Raw genomic sequence first — 26,327 nt, forward strand, 5'->3', positions numbered from 1 at the left:
CCCCCCCCCCGGCATGCTCAGAGTTGGCTCCTGTCCCCAGAAGTACTCGCTGCCCCCTCCCCAGCCAGGCTCTCTCGCAGCCAGCTCTTGCTGCGCACAGAGCATGCCAGAGGGGCGGGGGGCTCCGACTCGCTCAGCTGCTGTCCCGGAAGCCAAGCCCAGGTGGGAGGCAGCCCGGCACTCCCAGGTAGCTAGTAGGTTAGTTTGCTCTTGGTATCTCTCTTTATTGATTGAGGCCTGAAAAAAGCCAATAAGCCCCAACATTGCCCAAGTGGTATTAACCTGGGTTTGAGGGCAGTGATCACGATTCCCTTCCCCACTGCACAGGTGATTCAGCTGAAAACAGTGACATCTCGGCGGAGGTGGCTGCAGCCCTCCCTGAGGTCACTGAGATCTGGTGTCATGGCCTGCAGCCTCAAAAACAAAGTTGTTGGTCAGGGCTGCTTCTTAACCATCCAGCTTGTTTGCAGTTGAATAATCTGCAGTTCTCCCTGCCCTCAGCCATTTAGGGTCCAGCCTCTGCAACAACAGTGATCCCAAGCCCCTGGCCTGAATGTTGCACTAAAACAGGCCCCTGGACTGGGACACCAAGGGACGTTAAACCAGTGGTTCTCAACCAGGGGGCTGGGGCCCCCTGGGGGGCTGCAAGCTGGTTTCAGGGAGTCTGCCAAGCATGGCTGGTGTTAGACTCACTAGGGACCAGGGCAGAAAGCTGAAGCCCCACCATGCAGGACTGCAGCCTGGGGCCCTGAGCTCCAGCACCTGCTCGTGAAGCACGAGCAACTTAGCTTCACGGCGCCCCTTGTGGCATGGGCCCCCAGGCAGTTACCCTGCTTCCTACCCCTTAATGCCAGCTGTAGATTTTATATGGAGAAAAACAATTGTTGTGGTACAGGGGGACGATGGAATTTTTATAGCATGCTGGGATGGGGGTGGGGCCTCAGAAAGAAACAGGTTGAGAACCTCTGCGCTAAACAACCCTTTCAGTGGAGCTGCTCTAGGTAAAATCTCTTGCTGTTTCACTTTCTGCATGTGCAGAGCCTGCCTGATACTTAGGGAAAGTGCTGTGAGCACTGCCAAGATTGTCGCCTGGAGCTGTGGATTATCTCAGCATGATGGGAAAAGAGAATCCAAACACGGGGGCTTCATTGTTTCCCTATTGCTTTTGGAAGGCAGAGCTGTTTACAGTTTGTTTTCTTCATTTAGTCCATGCTGCGGACTTACACATGGCATTCAGCAATCACCACAGGAGGGTTCACTATGGGGAGGGGTTGTTTAGATGGTATGGAATTGTTTAGAGTCCGTTACAGAGCCAAGGACTCTTGTTCTTTCCATCCAATAAATTCTTGTCATGTCATTAGCAGCTTCAGCAAGTCTTTGTGCCAAATCTCCTTTTACTGTAAATTTTGTTTCCCATTTTTCTTTCTTTGGGAATCTATCCATCTGTCTCTGTGTATTTCTGATGTGCCTATCACTGTACTGCCAATAGGATTAGGCAAATATCCTGCAAGGTGCAAAGAGCTCTTAACTCTGTAGTGGGGGATTTGGGTGCTTAACGCCTTGTAGAATTATCCTCATGGCTCAGAAAATCTGAGTGCTTTTTTTGGTGCATATAAATATCCTTTATTGTTGAATATAAACAGTAGATCATGGAGTTAAAGGGCCTGGACTATCTATATCTATCTAGGTTTTATACATCCTAGAACTTAATAATAGTGATAGTTTCATTAGCATTAAAATATAAAACTATGATCACTTTTTTACATTAATACCTTTTGCTGCAGTGAGTGAAGCCAAACACAGCTGGGCTTCCCTCACTCTGAAAGTCAGGAAGTGAAATTGGCTAAAAACAGAATGAAATTGACCAGCCTGCTTTCACTCTCCCAAGGTAAACAAAATGCAAAGAACAAACAAGCAGCATCAGTGGCAAGAAATTTGATTTTTTTTTAAAAAATCATTGTTTTAATAAACTTGGGTATTAGCAGCAAAATGGGTAAGACATTTAAAAACTGAAAGAGGCCACCTGGGTCTATTTATGTGGAAATATTTCCCCACCAGAGGGTAACTCAGTGACTTCCCCTCACTGCATTTCTTGTAAAGTCAGGGTGAAGTGTTTGCAGGGAATGAGACCTCTCCAGTGTTGCCAACTCTTAAGATATCTGGTGATTTTTTTCCCCTTACAGTCTCTGCTCCTGGAATCATGGAGATTCTGAGCTTACATTTCTTTAAAAAATGAAAGCTCAGAAAGTGGTTGCGGAGAAAAGCTTGAAAACATTAACCTTGAAGGTTTAAATACCAGAAGGCAAACCTAAAAAATGTATTATTTAAAAACACATCTCATGATTTTTAAGTCAGTCTCATGGTTGTTGCGGGCCTTGACTCATGACTTGTGAGTGGTTGGCAATACTGCCGTGGATCATGGGAATCAAAAGAGAAAGGATCCCTCTGGGTTTGTTGTGATTTTCACCAGATCAAAAACCCAGTGAAAAACCTGAACCCTGGCCTGAAGGTTTGATTAAATAAAATGTAAAACCCATACTCTTGTGATTCACGTTGTAGGCATAGTTACTGCCACCTTCCATTGTTCTGTACTGTTTCCTTAGACATTACTACACTCTTTCCAATTTACTTGCTTTTTTAGCATCCAATTACAAAGTTTTAACTAAATCAGTCTTTAAACTTAAAACTTGTTTGATGCTGACCTAGCTGGACAGGAATGCAGGTCTTTTAAAAATTGACACAATTCTGAATTCAGCTGTTCACTCTTCTGAGATTTTACGTCCTCAGTTTTCCACCTTTTGACTCATTGAACTGTGACACAGCCTTCTTCACAAACACAAATCAAATCTGGATCTTCTATTTTAAATGCTAAAAAAAAAGAAAGAGCATGGAACCAGCCAGAATTCAGGCTTTTTTGTCTTGTCTGGACTCTTGTATTTTGTATCAGTTTCATAACTTTTTCAAATAGTTTTTTTTATTTTTGCCTCTATGTGGTTCCACAATATAATTACAGATTGGTCCTTGATTTTGGGTGGTTTTAAAGGCAAAAAGAGACTGCTCTTTAATGAAGTTGAGAGCTTTAAGAGAGCCTGGAACAGGGATTTAAATGATCATTGCAGCTGTTCTTTGATGAGAATGAGGGCACTGAAAATGTCTTCTTTGCAGAATCTTCATATTCATCATAGTTTTGTTCTTCTACTTTGGTAGACAAAGTTTCGTTCAATGACGCCTTTGATCCTGAAGAATCCAAAGAGAGATTTCTGGCAGATTTCATGAGACGAGTATGCAACTTTTCTATCTTACACTTATGAACTTTTACATTAGAAGAATTTGGTGTTCATTATTTCAGGCCAGTTAGTCACTTGTTTCCCATCAATTTAAGGCACGCTGAATTAGATAAATTCAGACACTGATGTTTGGTAATAACTAAATGCTAATAATCCATTTGCTATATTGATCAGCAGCTTTCACATGTACTACAGTTAGTATGAGAAACAGCAGTCTAGTGAATTCAACACTCTGAAGACTGAGGAAAAACAAAGAAAGAAAGGTGAGCTAACCAGTTTAATATAAAACTCACATTATCAGATGCCCTGACCATCTTCCTGAACTGTCTAGATGTTAGTTGGCTGAGCCCTCCTAACAATTTGTGACTCCTCTCACAAAATCCAGTGCTTGTTGAATCCAGCCACAAGCTACACCCCTCTCCCCAACCAGTCATGACTTCACTCGTTTCCCTTCCCCTCTAGCTTATTGTTTCCTAACAAGCCTAATGGGCATAACCAAAAAGCTTGACCTTCTCGTCACTTTCTGAGAACTCCTTAGAAGCTGAAGTTTTAATTTAACTTCTTAGAAGCTGAAGCGCTTAAGTGACGATGCTACTACACCATCAGGAAAGCTTCTCTTGTCAGCACAGTTAGCTACTGCCTCTCGGGGAGGTGGATTATGTCGATGGGAGAAGCCTTCCTGACATAGCTCTGTCTACATGGGGGGGTTAGGTTGGTATAACTACATCGCTCAGGGGTGTGGATTTTTCATACCCCTGAGCAACATAGTTATACCGATATAGGTCTGTAGTGTAGACCTGGCCTGAAATTGGAGACTATGGGTTTCTAGTATCAAAACCCTTTCAGCTATATTCATGTAAATACGTCAAAGTGACAGAAGCCCAGAAAAGGAGGGGGGAAGACAACTCACAAACAATCAACGTGCTTCAGTTTTGTGTCAGTGTGATGGGGTCTGACTCACCTCTGCGGCACCCCCTGCTGGATGTCCCAGGACCACAGCGTCCTCTTCATGACACAGCCCTCTGGCTATGCTGCGCTCTGTGCTCCCCACTTCCGTGGGCGCAGCAGTCCACTGTCCAGCCACTTCCCCAGTGGTGAGTGGGGGCAGGGGGGACCTGCGCCTGCCCACTACTCCAGGTCCTGACCCAGAGACCCTGCTGCATCCCCTCCACATGCTGCATCCCCTCCAACCCCTTAGTCTACTTCCCTGGGCCACTTCCTGGCAGCCCCAGCACCTTCTCTGCCCTTGTCTCAGGGCCTCAGTATGCCAGTAGTCAGCCTGGAGCTCACTCTCACTCCCCTGATCCTGCCCAGCACTGCTCTGTGAAAGAGCAGCTTCTGCAAGGCAGCCAGTTCTCCCTCCTCAAGCTCCAGGGAGTGACTGAAGCTGCTCTGCAGCCCTTCTTATATGGGCCAGCCCAGCTCTGATTGGCTGCTTTTCGCAGCCCCTCTCTAATTGGCTGCCTCCTGCACAGCCTCCTTAGGGCTCTATTAATCCCTTATGGGGCAGTGTGGGGCACACACCCCATCATAGTCCCCCTCAGAAAACACAGATACTTGCACATAAACCTGACCCACCATTGTTAATCTGACACATTGCAGCATTAGTTCAACACCGACTTGAAGGAAGGGCGCCACCTGTTGCGTCACAACCACCACTTCCTGCAACACCCTGGGGCTTCTCATTGACCTGCCAGCCCTGTTTTGTGTAGGAGAGCTGATAAGATGGTCGCCTGAGCTTCCTGATTGGAGCCGAGTGCAGCAATGAACTGCAAGCGTCAATGCACCAGCCCTAATTATTACTGCGGAGTGATGTGATTTGCACTGCAACACTGGCCATTGCATAGCAAAGGCGTCGGAGCCTTCCCAAAACGGGGGGGGGCAGGTGCCCCCACCCCCGAGGCCCTGTCCTCCTCTTCCCCCTCGGAGACCCCGCCCCTGGCTAAGCCAGAAGTCGGAGTGGGGCCGGGGAGCCTGCACCCGGGGTAAGGCCAAAAGCAAACCCCCTCCCTGTGTCCCTGCCCCTCAGGTCCCCGCCCAAGGCAGGTGGAGGGACCCAGGCTCCCCACAGCTGCCCGCACAGTTCTCCCCAAGCTGGCTCTGGCCGTGGGAGGGGCCTTGGAGCCATCACCCGGTCATGATAAGAGCCACACGGGCAGCTGTGGAGAGCTGTGACATGGACCCTTCACCTGCCTGCGGTGCAGGGGGTCCGGCAAGAGCAGCCCCCAGCCCTGGGCCCCCCACTCAGGGCAGGTGGAGGGACCCAGGCTTCCCACAGCTGCCCGTGCAGCTCTTCCCATGGCCAGACTGTGGCTCTGAGGCTCCCCTCCCAGCCAGAGCTGGGTCGGGAAGAGCCCCGCAGGCAGCTGTGAGGAGCTGGCACGGGGTCACAGACCTTCCACCTCTACCTGCCCTGGGCTGGGCAGGGACACGGCCCAGGGGCTGCTCTCAGCCCCCCTGCATTGCAGGCAGGTGGAGGGTTTGCATGGCCCACACCAGCTGCTGGCCTGGCCAGGGGGATGGAGCTGGGGCCGCCGTGGGGAAAAGTGGATGGACTATGGTCCCCGCCCCACCCCCGTTCCGGCACCACTGTCTCATAGAGTTCTGCTGCTGGGGACTGCCATGTTGGACTTATCATTGGGGCCTTAAAGAAGCCATCATCTCCTGTTCGCCTGGCAGCTTTCTGAAGCTTGATTGATGCTCCTTGCTTTCCTGGGCTTCTGTGAAAGGAAGTAGTGTGATTTCCACAAGTTCTAATTAGAGGAGGGAGAGCAAATGAGATGGTTGTTGCCTTTTGGCAATATTCACATCAGCACTTTATTGCATACTAATGAATGCTAATTGTCCTTGGTGACCAGCTTTTATGGAAACAGCACTGAATCCATTTGCATAATAGCATGAAAGTGTTTTTGAGAGGCTAGGACCTTGGAAAGTTTGAAGCATCCCCTTCTCCTGCGAAGGGGCATCAGTGCACTGGAACGCAAAGCCTGCTTTGAACTTTGCTTCCTGGGCAAAGGCTCTGATTCCCTGCCAGCTCTCCATGTTATGCCTGAAGCAGAGCTCTCGCTAGATCTCTGGGCTTCCACACTTTTTTTTTTTTTTTTTTTTAATCTGGAAGCTCCCTTTTAGATTCATGGATTCTAAGGGATCATTGTGATAATCTAGTTTGACCTCCCGTGTAGCACAGAACTCCCCCAAAATAATTCCTAGAGCAGATCTTTTAGAAAAACATCCAATTTGATTTAAAAATTGTCAGTGATGGAGAATCCCCCACACCTGGCTGGATGGGTACATGGGTGTCCTTTCCCCCATTCCCTCCAGCCCTGCATCCTGTGTGAGAGGAGTTCCTTTGTTGAGAATTTCTCAGATATTATTTTGTATTCAGTTGCTAACAAACAGCATGGCCCACATGTGCCACTCCGGGCAGGGCTTGCGTGGGCAGGGGAAGTGTACAGAGAGCCTCCCCCTCTTTCTGCACTGTCACAGTCGGAGTCCCTGTGCTAGGGAGAATCCCAGATGCCTGGAGAGTTCAGGGATGGTGGGGCTCTGCACAGGTTCCTATAAAGGGCAGGGAGTAAAGCATACAACACGGTCCTCTTTGGGGAGTGTGAGGTTCACCTTGTTGGAAGAAATTTGGTCTTAGAATAAAGATGTGAGCATATGGGATTCACGGTGCAACCTTTGCTTTCCTTGCTGATAGAAGCTCATGGCCATCTGTTATTAGGTGTGCAAGGCTACTGGGGTGATCCCTTTGGGGGAAGTCACAGAGCTAACTTATTTCCTTTCTAAGGAGCTTGGCCCTTTCACTTGGGCCAGGCCGTACTCTACTAGTGGCCCAAATTGTACCCCAACCAGGGAAATCCCAACCCTCTGTGCAGGAACTCCATGAGCTTCTTTAGAGTTTCCTATGAACTTTTTCATGGTGGGGCGGGATGGGGTTTGCCTCTCTGTGGAAAAAACAGGGCTTTGGCCTCCAGATCATACAGATCTTCTGATATATGAAAGTACTTGTGTCTGGGAGATTTGGTAGGGACCAGTGCCACCCATGCAGCAGTCCTGTATTTGCACCAGCTCCAGAGTCCTGTGCCTGCTTTCTCTGGCTCCCTGTTCGTGTGGCTCCAGTGACTTTCTCATGGGCAGGGAGAAATCCACACACAGAGTGGGAGAATGACCAGGCATGCTCTGGGCTATTAATATTACACGGATCATTTGCCATGGGTGTGCCTATCTCTCTGTAGCTCTCTGCATTCTGATACCATGTCTGTGGGCTCTGGCACACTGTGCATTGGTTAGATTAAATCCAAACCAAACTTTTCCTGCAACAATATCCCTTTTTATTTGTTCAACCTGTCATCTGTGCACTGGATTATAAAATTCTACATTGATTTACATAAAAAACCCCTCAATGACTGACTCTGGGATATATAAGTGGGAGTTGCTGCAGTGATCTGAAGTCAAAGTAGCAATGGTTTGGGTGCTCTGATCTATCTTGTCACCCAGGTAAGCTTGCCAGTGTGATAGACAGTCCCTTACACCAAAAAATCACAACAATATTCAGGTTACTCCCAGTCCCAAAGGACTAGTCACTTACCCCAGGTCAGTTGCGTCTTAGATCTCTCCCCAAAGACAATGCTTGTAGCTGATCCTATAACTATCTAAAGATTTATTATATTGGAAAAGGAAATGAGAGTTATTTACAAGATTAAAGGCGGCAAACATAGATACACACAAATGAGTTCCAATCTTAAGTTTCAAAAAATAATAGAAGATTCTATAATAAGATTCTCTATGTCCTTTAGGGCTAACCCAGGCCAAGCACTGGGGTCTTTTGCTTATGTTTAGTAATCCTTACCCCTCAGATTTGAAGCAGCATAAAAGATTCACTTCCTCCTTGTCAGAGCTTTTTATTCTTTGCCCTCTTCTGCTTTGAGTTGCCAGTTCAGCTGTTGGGAGCAATTTACTTGCACAGCTCCTCTTCCTGGGGTGGGCGGGGGCAATCAACAATGTCTCTTGTCCTCTGAAGTTTCACAATGGTTCGTCTGGTACTGATGGGCCTCCCTTGGTTGGGCGGAAGATAACATCTCCTGTTGGAAACTGGTATTTCGCACTTGCTAATGCTTGTCTCCTGTCTGGTGATTTACAGTTACAGAGCAAACCTCTTACATATTACCTTATACATGGGCGGCGGGTATCGTAGGCATGGGAAGGCTCTGCCTTCCCAAACAGCCTGATGTGTTCCCGCCCATGCTCCACTCCCAGGCCCCATCCTGCCTGCTGTAAGGCTGTTTCCTTTGTGCCAGAGACTGGGGCAGGTAGGTTGGGGGCCACGCCACGCCACCCATCCTCCTGGTGCTGGGGCTGGAGCTGGCAGCTCGGCTGGGGGGCACCTTCAGGGGTGAGGGGGCCGGCCTGCTGAGGGTTGGGCCGGGTGGCGCGGCCTGGGGAGGCTGGGGCCGTGCTGTCCGGCACTCTGGGACCTGAGGGGCTGGGGCTGTGCTGTTTGGTATTCTCGGGGGGAGGAGGGGCTAGGGCCGCCCTGCCTGGCACTCCGGGGAGGGGCTGGTGGCGCTAGCCTGGGACAGTGCCAGTGGCCACAGGGGGAGGGGTGGACTCTGGGCGCTGGGCAGGGGCCTGCTGCCACAGTGGGGGCTGGGCTTCGGTGGGCATGGAAGGGGCGGGGCCTCGGGTGGAAGGGGTGGGGCTGGGGCTAGCCTCCCCAAGCCAGGGGTTCACCCACTGCCCATGACCTTATACCATGGGATACAGATGTTATAATGCATGCAGCAACTCACACGCATTTCATAAAAGCTTAACACATTCTTATAATTCTAATACCCTTTTTAACAATACTAACCCACAGGTGAGCCAGACGGCTTCCAGCTATGTATTGATCAGTGTTCAGTTGAGACCTAGGGGTCTTGGCATGAGCTGTCACCTGGTCTGCCACACCACAGCTGGATTCTTGAAAGAGCAGAATTGTGTTGGTATTTGGATTGGGATATCTCAGAAGGAAAAAAAATACAGTCCTGTGGTAGGCCAAGCAGTTGTAAATCCTGTATATAGTTGGAAACTGATCACGAATAAAGAACATGGGTGTTGCACCAGACTGAAGTATCCCTGATTCATGGAGGAGAGAGGCCAAGGGGCCGAATCTGGAGGGGCGCTGTGGGTACCTTGTTACACACATGTACAATTTTTTTGCATAAGCCTTTTAGTAAAAGGCTCATATAGGACAACTACTGAAACAGTAGCTTCTTTTTTCACTAAGAGGTAGCCCTCCTGCTTTTTGGATGCAGAGATGTGGGGCTCAGTTCCATGCTGGAATGGATACTTCACAAATACAGATAATCCTGTGGAGATGATGTAAATCAGTATCTACACCAATTACACTAACGGAGAACCTGCCCTTAGGTTCTGTGGCAATATGAGCCTTGATCATCTAAAATGAAACTTAATAATTGTAAGTCAAATCATGAGACCCTTTTTCAGTTTTCACCCAGTTCTTCCTTACACATTGAAGTCCATAAGAGTTTTGCCTGAGGAAGGATCCCAGAATCTGGCCATATTTCTGACCAAAGGGAATTAATTTTTATATCAGGGAAGCTAGCAATGCAGTGGAGAAAACAAAGGAATGTCATGAAGGAAAGGCCGTGTACATGTACCTGATTTGCATTTAGGCTACAGTCATGAAGATACGTAGCTGTTAAACAGCAGCTAGGAGAAAAGTCTGAATGTTGCACTCACCTAATCTATTGTTATGAGCAAATAAATAATGATCTACCACCCTTCTGTCCCTCTTCTACAACTGCTAACTACACTGGACTCACTTCTGGTTGTGTAGCGGAAGCCAATTAAAAATGTTGCCCATGCTAATTGAATAAGGATGCTTGAATAGAAGTATGACCTCATGTCTAAAATGGTAATGAGGGCTGTTAAACACAACAAAGAATCAAAGAGGAAATAGAAACTAAGGTGATGAGGAGAACCATTGCAGAGTGACATGATATAATACCCGGCAGCCAGAGCGCTGCGAGAGAGAAAAAATGTAGAGACTTTAGACTTTTAATCCTACTTAATAAATAGACTGGTCCAGTGTCGATAGCTAAATTGTCACTCAGACCCCCATTCAGAAAAGCACTTAAGCATATTCATAGGTCCATAGATTCCAAAGCCAGAAGGGACCATTGTGATCATCTAATCTGACCCCCTGTATAACACAGGCCATAGAACTTCCCTCAAATAATTCTGAGAGCAGATCTTTTAATAAAACATCCAATCTCAATTTAAAAATTAGCAGTGATGGAGAATCCACCACAACCCTGGGTAATTGTTCCAATGGCTAATTAAATCTCTGCTAAATTTTACGCCTTATTTCCAGACTGAAATTATGTTTAATTTAAGCATACAAGTAATCTCTTCCTTGTTAAACAAAGCACTTAAGACCATACTTAAATTGCATTAAATTTCAGGTGATTGTGTTGCTGCTTGTGTTCTTCCTTTATTTAATGAATTTGTTATGTGCTGGAATGAGCTGAATCCCCAAGAAGTCAGCTGCAGCCCGCATGGAGGGATCCAGTATAGATTTGCCCTGGAATTCTTCTGCTGCTAAATAATGAGATCATGGCTGAAAGCAGTCAGTTCATGATACTGCATAGATTGTGGCCATGCACATGGAAACTGAAGGGTACTTTCACTGGAGAGCCCCCTCTTCTGCATGGGAGCAAGAAGAGTCATGTGACAGGGTCAGCATGGCACCCCCAAACCTCTGAATCTGAGCAGGGATGAGCCCCTGCAGAAGGGCCCTCTCTGGTGTGCTTGTTCAAGCCAGTGGTAAGACCTCATTTGAAATACTGCATACAATTCTAGTCACCCATGTTTGAATTTAAATTGGAACAGATGCAGAGAAGAGCTATTCGGGTAATCGGGAATGGAGGGCCTTTCTTATGAGAGGAGACTGGAAGAGTTTGGCTTGTTTAGACTAGCAAAAAGAAGCCTAAGAGGGGATATGACTGCGCTCTATAAATCCATTAGATGTAAATATTATGGAGGGTGAGGTGCTATTTAAGCTAACCGACAGTGCTGGTACCAAAAAAATGGGTATAGGCTGGCCATGAACAAATTTAGACTGGAAATTTAAAGGTTTCTAACAGAGGGGTGGAGTTGTGAGAGCAAATGACAAAATTTGTTTTAAGAGAGAGCTGGACACATTTGTGAGAGCAGTTGTATGCCAGGGTTGCTTGTGATGGTGTGGGGGGAACAGGGCCCAACAGGCCAGGACTCACTTCTGGTTTATGGCCTGTGCCCCTAAGTGTCATGCTTCAGGGGATCAGCTGGCTGCTGGCAGGGGGTTGTTTTTCCCCAATATATTCTGAGGGTTGAGTTTTTTAATATATTCTTCCTCAGAAGGATCAGGGATGACGATGGCTGGAGATGGGACACTGGGCAGGGCGGCCAGGGCTCTGAGATGGCACCGAGTATTCTCTCTTTCTATTCTCAATCTCATGCTTGGCTGGCTGGTTCTTGCTCACATGCTCAGGGTCTAACTGATCGCCATATGTGGGGTCAGGAAGGAATTTCCCCCCAGATCAGACTAGCAGTGACTTTGGGGGGTTTTCACCTTCCTCTGCATTGTGTGGGTGTGGGTCACTTGCCAGGATTATCTGAGTATATCTGACTTAATCATTTCCCTGCCATTTCAGGGGCATCGGGCACTGGTACACCTTGGTTCCTCCTATTCTCTGCCTGGAGCCCATAATAGTCTAGTCTCCTATGGATCTTATTTTCTTTGGTCTCATTTCCATTGTTGGGTTTAGTGATAGGTGCTGGGTGGCGCTGGTGGCCTGTGATATACTGGATGTCAGCCCAGATGACCTAGTAGTCCCTTCTGGCCTTCAACTCCATGACTCTGTTCTTTCCCTCCTTCTGCGCCAGAGTGAAATCCTCCAGGGGATTCCCCTCTTGCAAGTGCTCCGGGTGGCACAGCCGCAGCACTCCCAGCCCCAGAGGTCCGGGCAGTGCGTGCTCCTGTGCAGCCAGCCCCAGAGCACCGGGTGGTGCTGTCTGAGCACCAGGCGGGCAGCACTGCCCCACCACCAGCTGCCCCCAGTCCCTGCGGGAGGCAGGCCAGCCAGCCCCAGCCAGCCTGGGCCAGTCAGGGCAGAGCGCTGGGAACTGCAGGAGGGGGCCTGGCCTGGGGGCGGAGTGTGGGCAGGGCCACACTAGGCTGTTTGGGGAGGCACAGCCTCCCCTACCTACGATACCCACCGCCCATGTGGACAGCCTTCTAAAGTTCTGCAGCCCTGCTAAATTCCCCACTTCCACCTTGCTCGGAAATACGGCTACAAATGATTTAATAATTTCTAAACAATCAGACCTTTGGGGCTGTGTCTTGGCATGAGCTTGTGCAGTACCCAGCATAAAGGAGCTCCAATCCTGAGCAGGGCCTCTGGGCACTACTGTGGTATAAATGTTAAATATATTAATCATTTAAACCATATGGACCCTAGAGACAGTATGTTTTACTCCATGTGCCATCTCAAATAACCAGCGCCTGTAATAATTGCTGTTCTTTTCAGTTACAGGGTTAATGGCAGCCTTCCTTCTCTGTGGCCCGCAGGCGCTGTCTTCATTGTGGAGTGGGGAGAAGCTGGGGCCGTATCCATACAACAGTGGAGGAGGCTGCCACCTGGTGATGAAACAGTAAGATTGTCATGTTATTTGAAGAGGATCAATACAGCTGATTTATTCAGACCTGTATGGACAGCCAACAAGACACTGCCTTGACTGGGTGTGTGGAGGTGGAGGTTTGCACAGGTGTGGAGTGGGTTCCTGCTGTGACAGAGAATGCCTGTTAAATAGTTGCCACCACACAACTGTGGTTGAGCGTAACAGTGTCACTGGCTGCAAGCCCCCCGGCACACCTGAGACGTGGGGGAAATGAGATGAATTTCAAGGTTGTTGTTGTCACTGGAAAAACGTGAGCTGCTGGAGGAACTTGGCCCAGTGTTGGCCTCCCTTCCACTGCAGGACTGACGACCACCTTCCCCACTGCCCAGAAAATATGGCCGAATGAAGACTAAGGATGTGCTATGGAGCCTGGATTCAACTGCTCTGACCTGTGTGACAGCTACTCCAGTTGGAACAGCCAGGCGCGGAGGCAGAGGACCCTGCAGGATCTCTGCACAATAACGATTGTATGTACCAAGATGGGGACTGGGCTACTCTGACCTTGAATGCTAGGTTCTACGCAGAGGAATGAGTTTGGGGGAGGCCTCTGGGGAGGAGGAGCACACCAGAAAACTTTCTAGGGGAAACTTCTCCCCAGTGGGAGTGAGGATGCTTGGCTTGTGGAGCAGTCTCCCAAGGGAAAGGAAGGACACCCCAATACTTGTGGTCTTTAAAACTTGTCTGGGTAAAAGCCTGGCAGGTAGAGTGTAAGGAACCAGCCTGGGGAAATAGCCAAGGAATTTGAAAGAATCTTTCCCAGTTGAGCTAATGTGAGAGTGGAACTGAAATGACCTTCTGTCCCCTTGACCTCCCACCTTCCCTGGAACTTCAAAGTGCCTTTCAAATATTAATAAAGAGGGATTTAATTAAAAGCCACCGTCCATAATAGTTGGGACCTCCTCTCCCCTGCCCCGTAAGTCATTGAGCTCTTGGGGATGACACAGGAATGATCTTAGTTGGCTAAGTCTATTTTGATATAATTTTGGAAGAAGAATGTAAGCCACTGTTTCCAGTCTGGGGCTGCTGTCTTTGTGCCTGTCAGCGTTTGCATGGGCCCAGCTGGGCATGAATGCTGCTTGGCCTTCTACTGAATCCCGTGCTAGCCTCCACGCTGACCTTTAATTAGAAGATTAAAGCTCTTTGGTTCCCCTAGCTCTGCCTGCTTTATTACAACTAATATTCCCCTGTCTGGGCCATGAGTTATATTCCACTCACCTGCTGCTGAAATGCTCCCCCAGAGTTCAGAGCCCCGTGACCTCCAACAGAACAGTGATTGTTTTGTGTGTGAAGGAATGCTTGGCTTCCCCAGGTGGTTCCTGAGATAGAGTTTGCAGCCATGCTTCAGGCAGGGGCTGCTCAAGGCAATCTGCTGCCCTAGGCAGAACATCACTATGTCTCCCTCCCCTCCCACTCTCTTATAGCAGCAAGCTCCTCCGTAAACAGGCTGCCCTGGAAGGGCCCCCACTGGGATCCACCAACCCTAAGAGCCAGCAGCCCTGCCCAGCCCCACCCCGCATTAGGGATCTAGCCCCAAGAGCACTCGCGGCGTAGGGTTCCTTCCATCTGTTCCCCCTCCCCATTGGGCTCTGGGTGGTGTCAATCCAAAGTGCAGGGGGAGCTGCACCAGGATTGGGGAAAGTCCCTGACATGAGGCTGGGGGGGAGGGTGGCTATGCAATACATGGGTGGAGCAATGGGAGATAATACAGGGGGACTGGGAGTAGGACATAGAGGGAAGATGGGGGGACTAGGAAAACAGGGACAGTGAGTAGATCATGGGGCAGATAGCACGGGGGATAGGACACAGGGCAGGTGTGGCAGGAGGCTAGAGAATGGGGCCAGTGGCTTGGAAGGCAGCAGGACACAGTGGGACAGGATCCTGGGGGAGGGGAATGACTGGGGGGCAGACTCCAAGGCGTCAGGGGGCAGATGAGGTGAGAGGTAGATGAGGGGGCAGAACCTTGGGGGGTAGCTGGGCCAGGACAGGGGGAGAGATGGGGCCAGGAAGGCTAGGACAGGGGGGATTAGGACATGGGGTGAAGTAGGGGACAGCTGGGGAGTGGGTAGTATGGGGGGAGGGGCAGGGGACAGATGGGGGACATAGGGTGTCACATACCTGGTTGCCTCCTGCCCTGGAGGGCCCCTCATCCTTGAGCTTGCCTGGGGAGAGACCAGCAGCAGCTGCTGGGCTGGGCCCTCCAGCTGTCTGCTCCATGCCAAGGCCTCTGCGCAGAAGTTAATGCACCCAGATGCTGCACATCCTGCTGATACACATTAACAGTTCGTTAATGCACTTTGATCTAGTCCTGTTTCAAAGATTAGATCAAAGTGTATTAAGAAACTGCTAACATGTGTCTGCAGGGTCCACATGGACAGTTACTCTGTGTGGGGTAGATTCACATGCCAGCTTGCCGTGAACTAATCTAAGGTTTTGTCTACACTAACACTTTTGTCGGTAAAACTTTTGTTGGTCAGGGATGTGAAATAAATACACACACACCTATCTGACATAAGTTTCACCAATAACAGCACCGGTGTGGACAGAGCTATGTTGGGCGGGAGACGCTGTCCTGCTAACATAGCTACCGCCACTCGTTGGGGGTGGTTTAATTATGCTGGTGGGAGTGCTCTCTCCCATCGGCATAGAGCGGCTACCCGGGAGACCTTACAGCCGCACAGCTGCAGTGGTAAAACTGTGCTGTTGTAAGGTCTGTAGTGTAGACATAGCCAAAATGTTCATTTAGAAATCTGCCACCCTAGGCAGCTGCCTAGCTTGTCTGTGTCTAGAGTGGCCTCTGGCTTCAGGCATAGCCCAGAGGGGAAAGGGGATGACTCATGGATGGACTGATGGCAGCTCTCCATCAGCAACAAACCACTCTTTGAAGTACAGTAACATCAGGCGGTGGGTGGTACCCCTACATTATTGATACAAGTCACTTTTCACCATGCTGCTGGAACAAAGCTGTCCTAAAGCTGGTGCAAAAGGCCATGGGAGGATCACGCCAGCGTAGGAGGGTCTATCAGTAGCATCAAGCCTGTGTCATGGCTACTCTGCCCTCCTCTCCCCATCCCTGCAGCCAGTGTAGAGGGCAAGGACTGAGTGTCACGGCCTCCCACTGATCCCCGGCTGCTATATCGGCCTCTTGGGAACTCTGACAGCTGGCACAAGTTAGAGCAGCTTTCAGACTGCTCCGATTTGTGTAGGGGGACCAGCTTTGTGCACAGCTGTCCTAGGATCAGGAGAGCGCAATGGTGACATAAAGTCAATTTTGATCTTCCTGGGCTACACTATCTGCTCCTGTAGCCAGGGTTTGGAGGCAAAGTGCAGCTATGGCCCAGAAAGGGACTATGTGAAGCTGGCTCCTTCTCAGTTCACAGATCTGTCCCCTGGATATTTTTTGTAATAGTAAATGCTGGTTTTATTGATCCAAGCCAGTGTTTACTCATGTTAGCCCCGGCAGGCAGAATGGACTCCAGCTGTGGAGGAGTGACCTGAGCTCATCTGCCTTGTGTGTAATTGGGTGGCTAAGTTCTCAGCAGAAAATGTTTATTTCTAGTGATGCTGAAAGAGGTAGAAAAAGCCCAGCCTCATTCTCGGATCCTTGCTGGAGAGTTTGTGACAGCAGCAGTTGGAAAAATGGTCTTCTGCCTTGCAAACTAAGCACATGCAATCTGGAATTTGGGACCATCCACAAGCTATTTTTGGAGTCTCTTTCAAGGTGTGATTCTACTCTCAAAAGTGACCCTGTAAAAATGTTGTTCTGGGGCTCCATGTTTGTCTCCTGATGTCTCCAGCTCAAATGTGCCCAGTTTCAAAATAAAAGGATTTTTGTCCTAACCACAAATAAACTCGGGGACCTGAGAGTCAAGCTGGGCTCTTTCCTTCTCGCATGTTATCCCCAGGAATGAAGACTCTACAGGTTATATTAGGTTCTTAGTTACATCTCTGCACTCCTGTTGCCTTCAGTGAGTTTGCACATGTGTAACTAACAGGAATTTAGTAAACAAGTCTGCTGGCAATGCACAGGAAGGTATAGCTCCAGCTCCCTTTCTTCTCTGTGTCCTGTTTTTCATTGTTCCCCTGGCATCTTTTAGAGGAGAATTGAAGTGTCGTTTCAATAAATGTAAAAACTGTTTTAAGATCTCAGTAACAGACTATATATGTGGGGATATACACCAATAACTCCATTAAAGGAATGCTGATTGGGACTGTAACTTTTCATCTAACATGGAGGGTTGCTTTGGTTTGGTTTGGTTTTAAAGTGGGATCAGTTTACACATTTAAAATAAGGATATTTTAATGATTTGTTTTTCAAATTGCAATCAGATTTAAAAAAAAAAAATTAAACTTCCTTGTGTGTAATATTCAGAAGAACCAGCAAGTGGAGCTAGCCAGTGTAGTGTCACTGTTCAAACTGAGGCCAAGTCTACACGACACGCTTAAATGGGTATAACTATGTCACTCAGGGATGTGAAAAATCCACTCCCCTGAGCAACATAGTTATACCGACCTCACCCCCAGTGTTGCCAGCACTATTTGGATGGGAGAGCTTCCGTAGCTACCGCCTCTCACAAAGGTGGATTAACTACGCTGATGGGAGAAGCTCTCCCGTCGGCGTAGTGGTGTCTTCACTAAAGTGCTACAGCGGCACAGCTGCATCAGTGCAGCGCTGTATGTGTAGACAAGCGCTCTGTGCAGTACAGAAAGGGAGCAAACAGCATTAGTGGTGAAAAGTCTATTCGTTCCCTCCTGATAAGTGACAGTGTCTTTAGTCACACACCGCCAGGGAGAAGCAGTGTTTCTATGTGCTTTTTAACTGAACAGTTACTAGTAATACCCTTTGGGCTGGGCTGGCACTTCTCGTATTCAAAGCACTTTACAAAGCCTTGCCTGGGAGCACAAGAGGGAAGAGTACGAAGCCTCCCTCTTCCCCTATGCCCCACGTGCAGGGCCCAGGTGCAGTTGCACTCCCTCTAATCTCCTGAGCATAGGGACTGCTCCCAGCTGGTGCCCCTTGGGGTGCCAGAGGAAGGGAGGCCAGGGCCTTTCCCTCTTTTCTGACTGCACAGTTCGTCCCACCTCCCCTGCTCCCATTCCAAAGCACACCAGGGCCCAGTAGTCACAATCTGGCCATAGCTAATCAAGCTTCACAATCCTGCTCCTCCTTCCCATGTCCTCAGAAGTTACCCAGACTGGCTTGTTTGGCTTTTGTTTTTTTAGGCACCCACCCAGTCAATACTCATCCCCATCTCTTCATCCCTCCTGCCTTCTCCAGCCCCCTGGTAGCACCCCTCTCCCTGCTTGAAAAGCACTATAACCTGATCCCCTCCCACTGCCATTCCTGGCCTGATGTGATGGGCACTCCTGACTGCTATCCTCTGCCATCTCCTCTGGCTTCCCATCAGTTCCTTGTCTGAACCTCAAGGAGTTGAGATCCTAACTCACCTCTTTTGCCCCCCAGTGGCTCCCGACTCAGCAGTTTGCTGAGGAACTGGAGAAGATAAGCTGTGTAGCATCTGCATGCTGGGCAATCAGGGCAGGGGTTTTCCCACAACAGTTTAGGTGGATCAGAAATGGACTTGCTCCTTGCAACGGGTTGTGCCCCAGCTAGTGCTGCCAAACTCTCAAGGCTGGTTTTCGGCTGTTCTCCATCTAAGAATGGCTGGTCAGGGTGTGGGATGAAGCCCGGGTGTGTACGTGGGTGTTTGTGGGTAACCCTTTTGAAAAAGCATGCACCTTCCCCAGCAACTTCTCTGCACCTGCTGGCAGCTCTGCTCATGATGAAATCAACCCACTTGATTACACAATAGGGGCATGGTGAAAGCCTGGGTCCCCTTGGACGCCCGGCTGTGTGTGTCATACTTCTAGAAGGCCTGGCTGGCAGAAGGGTGCAGTGTCTTGCCCCCTTGTGGTGGTGCTGGGGGCTAAGGGAACATGAAGCCCTTCTCCTAAGATACATTGGACTCCTCTGAAAGATAATGGAGAAAATGAAAGATTGGTCACATTGGCCCAAGGCATCTGTACAGGTTCTAACACTGGGCTGTGGATGCGGAGGGCTCGATGAAGGGAATTCTGCAGTGAAAGATGAGTTCAGATGCGAATGGGATTTCCCTCCATTACTGTATTTAATCACAAACTGAGTGTGTAAGTTCAGTGGATGGTGAAAGGTGGCAGACTTCAGTTGGGGGTGGGGTGAAAGGTGCCAGACTGAGAGACTTGCAGAAAGAAGACTTTATCCATAGAGCAGGCAGCAGCTGGGCGGAATTCAGCTTCCATGGCCCCTTCAGTCTCTGGTGCTGGTACTGAGACTGCCGACAAGGCGTCAATCAGTGCTAGCTGTAGAGGCATTTTTTACAAGGTGGGCACCTCTCTCCTGGGAACCCTCAAGATTTCCCTCCACACCTACAGTCTCCACCCTTTGCCTTCTCTCAGACGGCCTACGACAGCAGCAGTAAGACCTTCCCCTCCTCCTCGGCTGCCCTCCTGGGAGTTGTGTGGACTTTCCTCACCGGTGGAGTCCTGCTGGCTCTTTTCTTTCTTGTCTTCACAATTCACTTCAGGAAGAACAGGTGAGCGACGCATCATTTGGTTCCATCCTCCATTATGGAATTTCCACACTAGCTGGGAGAACAATTTCCAGGGCTCTCATTCCTCATAGAATCATAGAATATTAGGGTTGGAAGAGGCCTCAGGAGGTCATCTAGTTCAATCACCTGCTCAAAGCAGGACCAATCTGCAACTAAATCATCCCAACCAAGGCTTTGTCAAGCCGGGCCTTAAAAACCTCTAAGGATGGAGATTCCACCACCTCCCTAGGTAACCCATTCCAGTGCTTCACCGCCCTCCTGCTCCCCACCATAAACTGATCATTAGCTGCGGGGCTGGAAGGCATTACCCCTTTGGGATAGAAATGGACTATTAGGGGCAGTTATGCGGGTCCTACCTGCCTCTGTCACATCCAGCGTGGAGACAGAATGGCATGGACCTTGGGTCTAACTTTGTAGGGTAGGGAGATGAGCTACTGGACAAGGTGACCATAGGCCTGACCTGCAGTTGCATCACTTATGTTCCTAAGTACTGATGTGAGTGGCAGCCAAGGAGTGAAGGGGCTCCATCCCGTTTCTCCCTTTGGCTGGGGTGACCGCTCACACCACCATCTCTGAGGTCACCGTTGGTGATCCTTAGCAGAGCAGTCAGCAGAGGTGGGAAGAAAGAGAGATGATTCCCACCTTCACCTCAGAGTCTGAGGACATCACTTCAAGCAATGCATCTAAGTGAAGTCATCCTGGTTTCAAACCATAAAAAAACATAAGAATGGCCAAAGTAGGTCAGACCAATGGTCTATCTAGCACAGTATCCTGTCTTCCAACAGTGGCCAATGCCAGATGATTCAGAGGGAATGAACAGACCAGGACAATCACTAGATGATCAGTCTCCTGGTGTCCAGTCCCAGCATCTGGCAGTCAGAGGCTTAGGGAAGCCCAGAGCATGGGGTTGCATCCCTGAGTAGCTTGGTTAACAGCCATTGATGGACCTATCCTCCATGAATTTATTTAATTCTTTTTTGAGCCCAGTTATAATTTTGGCCTTCACAACATCCCCTGGTAATGAGTTTCACAAGTTGACTCTGCATTATGTGAAGAAGTACTTCCTTTTGTTTGTTTTAAACTTGCTGCCTATTAATTTCATTGGGTGACCCCCGGTTCTTGTGTTATGTGAAGAAGTAAATAACACTTCCTTATTTGCTTTCTCCACACCAGTCATGATTTTATAGACCTCTGTCATATCCCCTCTTAGCCATCTTTTTTCCAAGCTGAACAGTCCCAGTCTTTTTAATCTCTCCTCACATGGAAGCTATTCCATACCCTTAATCATTATTGTTGCTCTTCTCCATATTTTTTCCACTTCTAATATATCTTTTGTGAGATGGGGCGACCAGATCGGCACACAGTATTCAAGGTGTGGGCGTACCATGGATTTATAGAGTGGAGTTATGATATTTTCTAGTTTATTATCTATCCCTTTCCTCATGGTTCCTAACATTCTGTTTGCTTTTTTGACTCCTGCTGCACATTGAGTGGATGTTTTCAGAGAACAATCCACAATGACTCCAAGATCTCTTTCTTGACTAATAACAGCTAATTAAGACCCCATTGTTTGTTGGGATTATGTTTTCCAATATGTATTACTTTGCATTTATCAACATTGAATTTCATCTGCCATTTTGTAGCCCAATAACCCAGTTTTGTGAGATTCCTTTGTAATTCTTCACAGCCTGCTTTGGACTTAACTATCCTGAGTAAGTTTGTATCATCTGCAAACTTTGCCACCTCACATTTTATCCCTTTTTCCAGATCATTTATGATTATGTTGAACAACACAGGTCCCAGTACAGATCCCTGGGGAACACCACTGTTTACCTCTCTCCATTCTAAAAACTGACCATTTATTTCTACCCTTTGTTTCCTATCTTTTAACCAGTTACTGATCCATGAGAGGACCTTCTCTCTTATCCCATGACTGCTTAGATTGCTTAAAAGCCTTTGGTGAAGGACCTTGTCAGAGGCTTTCTGAAAGTCCAAGTTCACTGTATCCCTTGGATCACCCTTGTCCATCTGTTTGTTGACCCCCTCAAAGAATTCTACTAGATTGGTGAGGCATGATTTCCCTGGACATCCAGGTTTCCTTCATGACACCAGACCATTCATGGTTTGGATATAGGTTGCATTTTATCTAGGGCACTGGGTACTATGCAGTGTATTAGACCAGTATACAGCCAGGCACCCGGCATGGGTTTATATGGTAGAGCAGTATTGAATTCTGCAGCAATCTAAATTGATTACAGAATGACTTACAAACCTTCCAAGAATGTTCTCACTGTGGAACTGGAACAAATGCACAATATTTATTTGCCCTCGCGCAAATAAACATAAATGTGACTGATGAGCCTAGGAAAGCAGCGGGAATACCCCATATGCAGCTAGAGGAGGTGGCCTGGATAGTATCCTAAACCAGTGGTTCTCAAACTTTTTTTTTTCACGGACCACTTGAAAATTGCTGAGGGTCTCGGCAGACCACTTAATGATCTTTCTGAATGTTGTTTGTACCATTAGCTAACTGTTGTAAAGCGCTTTGGATAAAAGCGCTATATAAAAAAACCTTAAAATAATTAATGTTTTTTTGTTTTACAAATAAAAGCACACAACTCATAGTCTTACCTTTCTAATGTAATTGATGTGCCCTCTCTCCCCTGCCGCAGCAGTCCCCGAGCTGGGGCTGGGAAGAAGGGGTGTCTCTCCCCGGCAGCCGTGAAGCTGGGGAAAGTCGCCTCTTTCTCTGCCCACCGCAGCCCTGCACGTCCCAAACTCCCCCCACCCCTTCTTCTCACCCCACTGCCCCCTCCCACCTACCCTCTATTCTCCCCAAGGCCACCACCTCACCTTACATGTGCGTCTTCTCCAGGGTTCAGGCACCTAATTAGTGGAGCCACGCCTGCGTCCTAAACCCTGCTGGAGTGGAGCTCTGAGGAAGACAGTGGGGTGGAAACACCTGGAATATTAATTCTGGGCTCCATGTTACCTCAGGGATAGTGCAAAACTGGAGAGACTTCAGAGAAGAGCAATAAAAATGATCTGGGGCTGAAGGCACTGAGTTATAAAGTGAGATTAAAGGAGCTAAGTCTGTCTGATTAGACTGTGGTGACTAAAGAGCGGAACACATTAACAGTCTGCAAAGATCTGAAGGGTGGGAGCACCAGGGATGGAGAGGAGTTATTTATGGTTTGATCCCTGTGTACAATTAAGAGTAATGGGATGAAATTAAGGAGGAGGAACTGTAGACTAAATATTGAAGGAAACTTTCTGGATATGAGGTGTATTAAACTATGGAATAATCTCCTCTAGGTAAGGAGTGGGAATGCCATCAGTTGGGACGCATAGGACTGGACTAGACAAAGTACTTGACGTGCTCAGAAACTATGGTGATAAGTGCGGTATAAGAACCTATATAGTATAGAATAGAACAGAATATGTACAACCGGGGACAGCCCTGCACTGTCCCTGGAGATGGACTGGATGATCTAATAGGGATTGTCTGTCTCCAACTTCTGTCATTCTATGACAGGCGGAGGGTTGTCCAGTGGTTAGGGCCCTAGTTTAGGAGTTAGGAGGGCTAGGTTTAATTCCTTGCTATACCAGAGACTTCACGTGTGACCTTGGGCAAGTCACTTAATCTTTCTGTGCCTCAGTTCCCTATCTATAAAAGGGGGATAATATCACTGCCCTACCTCACAGGATGTTCTGAGGATGGATAGATTAAAGCTTTTGAGGTGCTCAGACCTAGAAGATGGCAGTCCTAGAAGAACCACAGCTAGATAGATGGCAGAGTTCCTAGTGAAAACGTTCAACTGGTGCATAGGAGGCTATTTCCTGCAGGCAGCCCCTGTGGATAGCAGCAGCCAGGTAAGAGGCCTAGCCCCTTGCTGGTATGTAATAATGTTGTGTGGGAGGCTAGTCTCTATCTGTTGTATAAACTCCCCTTTTTTTAACTGTCACCCCCTCGCTTGCTTTGTTCCCTGGAGAATTGTGAAGATGTCCAGCCCCAATCTGAACATTGTGACACTGCTGGGCAGTGGCTTGACTTACGCTAGCGCTTACCTCTTTGGGATTCCGGAGCAAAGTTTGTTTTCTGGAGTCTCAATGGAAATGCTCATTCAGGTGAGTAAAGTGAACCAGGTAGGTTGATTGTGTTCTTGATTTGCCAGGAAAGGTTTTTAATGGACACACCGTCCCTGCTGAACTGTGATAGTCTCCCTGTCCTGGCTGCCTTGGGCACTGTGTTGAGCTTGTATTTTCACATACGCAAAGAGAAACCAGATACTTCCAGTCTGAATGGCCTCTATTGTTAGACTGAGAGCAAACAACTAAACAAGAGAGAACATAAGTAAGGTCTCCAGGAGAGAGCACAGTTTGTGTAGTAGCTGCTCCTGCAGACAGGCAAGCAGACTCCTGCACTTTTAAAGGAGCGGTACAGAGGGCATGTAAAAACTCAGCAGTTAGTTATCTATATATAGCACAGGGTCCATGGGCAGCAAGAGAATGGGCACAATACACTCTGCCTAATTAATTCCTGATTTCTGTCCTGGGTATGGCCACTACCAGCTAGGGACCCAGTGCAGAGCAAACGAGGTGTGTGTGTACAGGGGTGGAGATGAGAGCACTGCAGAGAGAAAGAACATCCAGCTCTCGGAGAAGGCAAACGCTGTGGAGAGAGTAAGAGGCAGGGAGGTTGTGTTCAGCCACCTGGATGAAGGTAATTAGTTGAGGAGCCAGCTACTGCTTTATTGATGCTCAAGTCATGTATGTGTTTTGGTCTGTTTGCTCCTCTAACAGTTACTCTTGGGGAATTCTGCGCCACTGAGCATGCAGAATTTGTGCAGAAATTAATGTTGTGCGTGCAGAATTTCCTTCTCTCTCCCCCCCAGAAATGGGCCGTAGAGCTGCTAGCTGCCACTAGGGGCTGCTGGATCTGGCAGAGCCCAGCTTGCAAATAAAAGACACTGCTGGGGTGGGGGGAGCTGGAGGGTTCCCAGCAGCTGCAGTTCTCAGCATGCCCTGAAGGAAGGAAATGGCATGCAGGAAACTCCACACAGGCCTGGGACCCAGCATCAGGCTGTTTCTCCTTCTGGATCCCTGGGCTGTGGAGGGGATGGGGTGCAGGTGTCTAGGTGGGGTGGGTGCCTCGTGATTGGGCTCTGCGGGGAGGGAGCAGAGAAACAGAAACTAGGTTGACATAGGAGTTTCTTTAATTCTACTCCTGAGGGAATTTGTGTGTGTCTGTGTTGTTAAAGACTTACTTGCTGACAGGAATTTTGAAATAAATTACCAAAATAATTGAAACTGGCTTGATTATATAGTGTTATTTTGATAAATAAAATGTGCAGAATTTTGCAGAATTTTAAAATATTGTGCACAGAATTTTTAATTTTTTGGTGGAGAATTCCCCCAGGAGTAAACAGTAGCTTTTGGTTCCTCCACAGACTGGCAGAAAAGGAAGGGATTGCATCCTCATAGCCTGCTCCTGGCTCGTTCTGCCTCAGATACGCAGGCTGGGTGGCTAGTAGCTGCTCCTGACGGTGACACTGGGCACAGCCCCTGCCCCAGGGTGGATAGTGCCACCTCCCAGCCCTGTGGTCCTGTCCAATAACATGAGTTCTATGGGCAGCAGCTTTGCTATTAAAGCGGTGTCTTTTTTTTTTTTTAATTGGGAATTCCTGAGGATGGAAGGCCACTGCCCACTGTGGTGTCCTGATTGGGAGACCTTCTGTACTAGGTTTGACTGGAGTTCCTCAGCCCAGAGTTTTCTGTCTACCAGGCACGGACTGGCTGGCAGATATGGGGTCCCTATTTACTAGTTTTCCTTTCCTTTCTGTGGGTGTATGGAACACCATTTGGCCAGGGAAGGGGGCAGAGCTCCCTTGGGAGCAATATGGAAGCCCAGCAGGGAAAGTGCTACTTGTAGCTGCCAGGTTTCACTGCCTGGTAACAGGAACCTCCAATCTCATCTCTCACTCTCTGCCTCCTGTCTGCAGGTGAGGCTCTGCTTGCTGTGTGTTGGGAGCTCCCTGGTCTTCGGGCCCATCCTAGGCAAAAGCTGGCGGTTGTACAAAGTGTTCACACAGCGCAGTCCAGAAAAGAGGGTGGTAAGTACTCGCAGTACATGCCCCGTGCACTGGAACACAGAGGCTCCTCACCTGTGAGGTGCTGGAGCTCTCCGCATGGGCTGCACTGAGAAGCAAAAGGAAATGCTTGACAAAAACCAAACGCTACAAGGTCCATGAATCATTTGCAGAATGTGGATGGGCTTGAAATGAGAGATAATAGGGAATGCGGGGACGCACAGGACCGACAGTGGGAATATAGCGCTTCAGGCACTTAGATACCAGCATCACAGGCACAGAGTAAAACCTAGCTAGACCGGGCCTCATTCCCCACTGCCTTGTGCAGTCATTTACACCTGTGAAAAGCAGGGGTAAAATGCTACCCAATCAGAATAGTGGAAATGACACGAGCAACAAGGCAGTGGAGAATCAGGCCCATAGAACAGAGAGGAGGGAGGAGGAGTTTAGATACCTGACTTATCTAAAGCATTTGTTCTCCTGCCAGGTGGGGCATGCCCATCTGGTGATAATCACTGGTCCCTTTGTGAAATGAGTTGATGGTTTCTTACACTGTCCAAGTGTCCCCATCACAAAACCCACCAGCAGGATTGCCATTTGTAGGTCCTCTTCTTGTTAATCGCACATCAATGAGGTCA

The 26,327-nt window shown here is 48.5% G+C and overlaps 1 protein-coding gene across 1 annotated transcript in view; it reads left to right on the forward strand.

The window, feature by feature from the left end:
• Positions 1 to 26,327, forward strand: part of GPR156 (G protein-coupled receptor 156) — a 44,493-nt gene that overhangs the window by 3,011 nt on the left and 15,155 nt on the right. Inside the window, exons 2-6 of the mRNA XM_024202429.2 lie at positions 12,863 to 12,986; positions 13,343 to 13,480; positions 19,446 to 19,582; positions 23,593 to 23,728; positions 25,603 to 25,713. Coding sequence (XP_024058197.1) covers positions 13,376 to 13,480; positions 19,446 to 19,582; positions 23,593 to 23,728; positions 25,603 to 25,713 — 489 coding nt within the window. The 5' untranslated portion in view covers positions 12,863 to 12,986; positions 13,343 to 13,375. The remainder of the gene's footprint in view (positions 1 to 12,862; positions 12,987 to 13,342; positions 13,481 to 19,445; positions 19,583 to 23,592; positions 23,729 to 25,602; positions 25,714 to 26,327) is intronic.

This window comes from Terrapene carolina, unplaced genomic scaffold (genome assembly GCF_002925995.2).
Source record: "Terrapene carolina triunguis isolate 2854851 unplaced genomic scaffold, T_m_triunguis-2.0 Scaffold242, whole genome shotgun sequence".
Classification (NCBI taxonomy): Eukaryota; Metazoa; Chordata; order Testudines; family Emydidae; genus Terrapene; species Terrapene triunguis.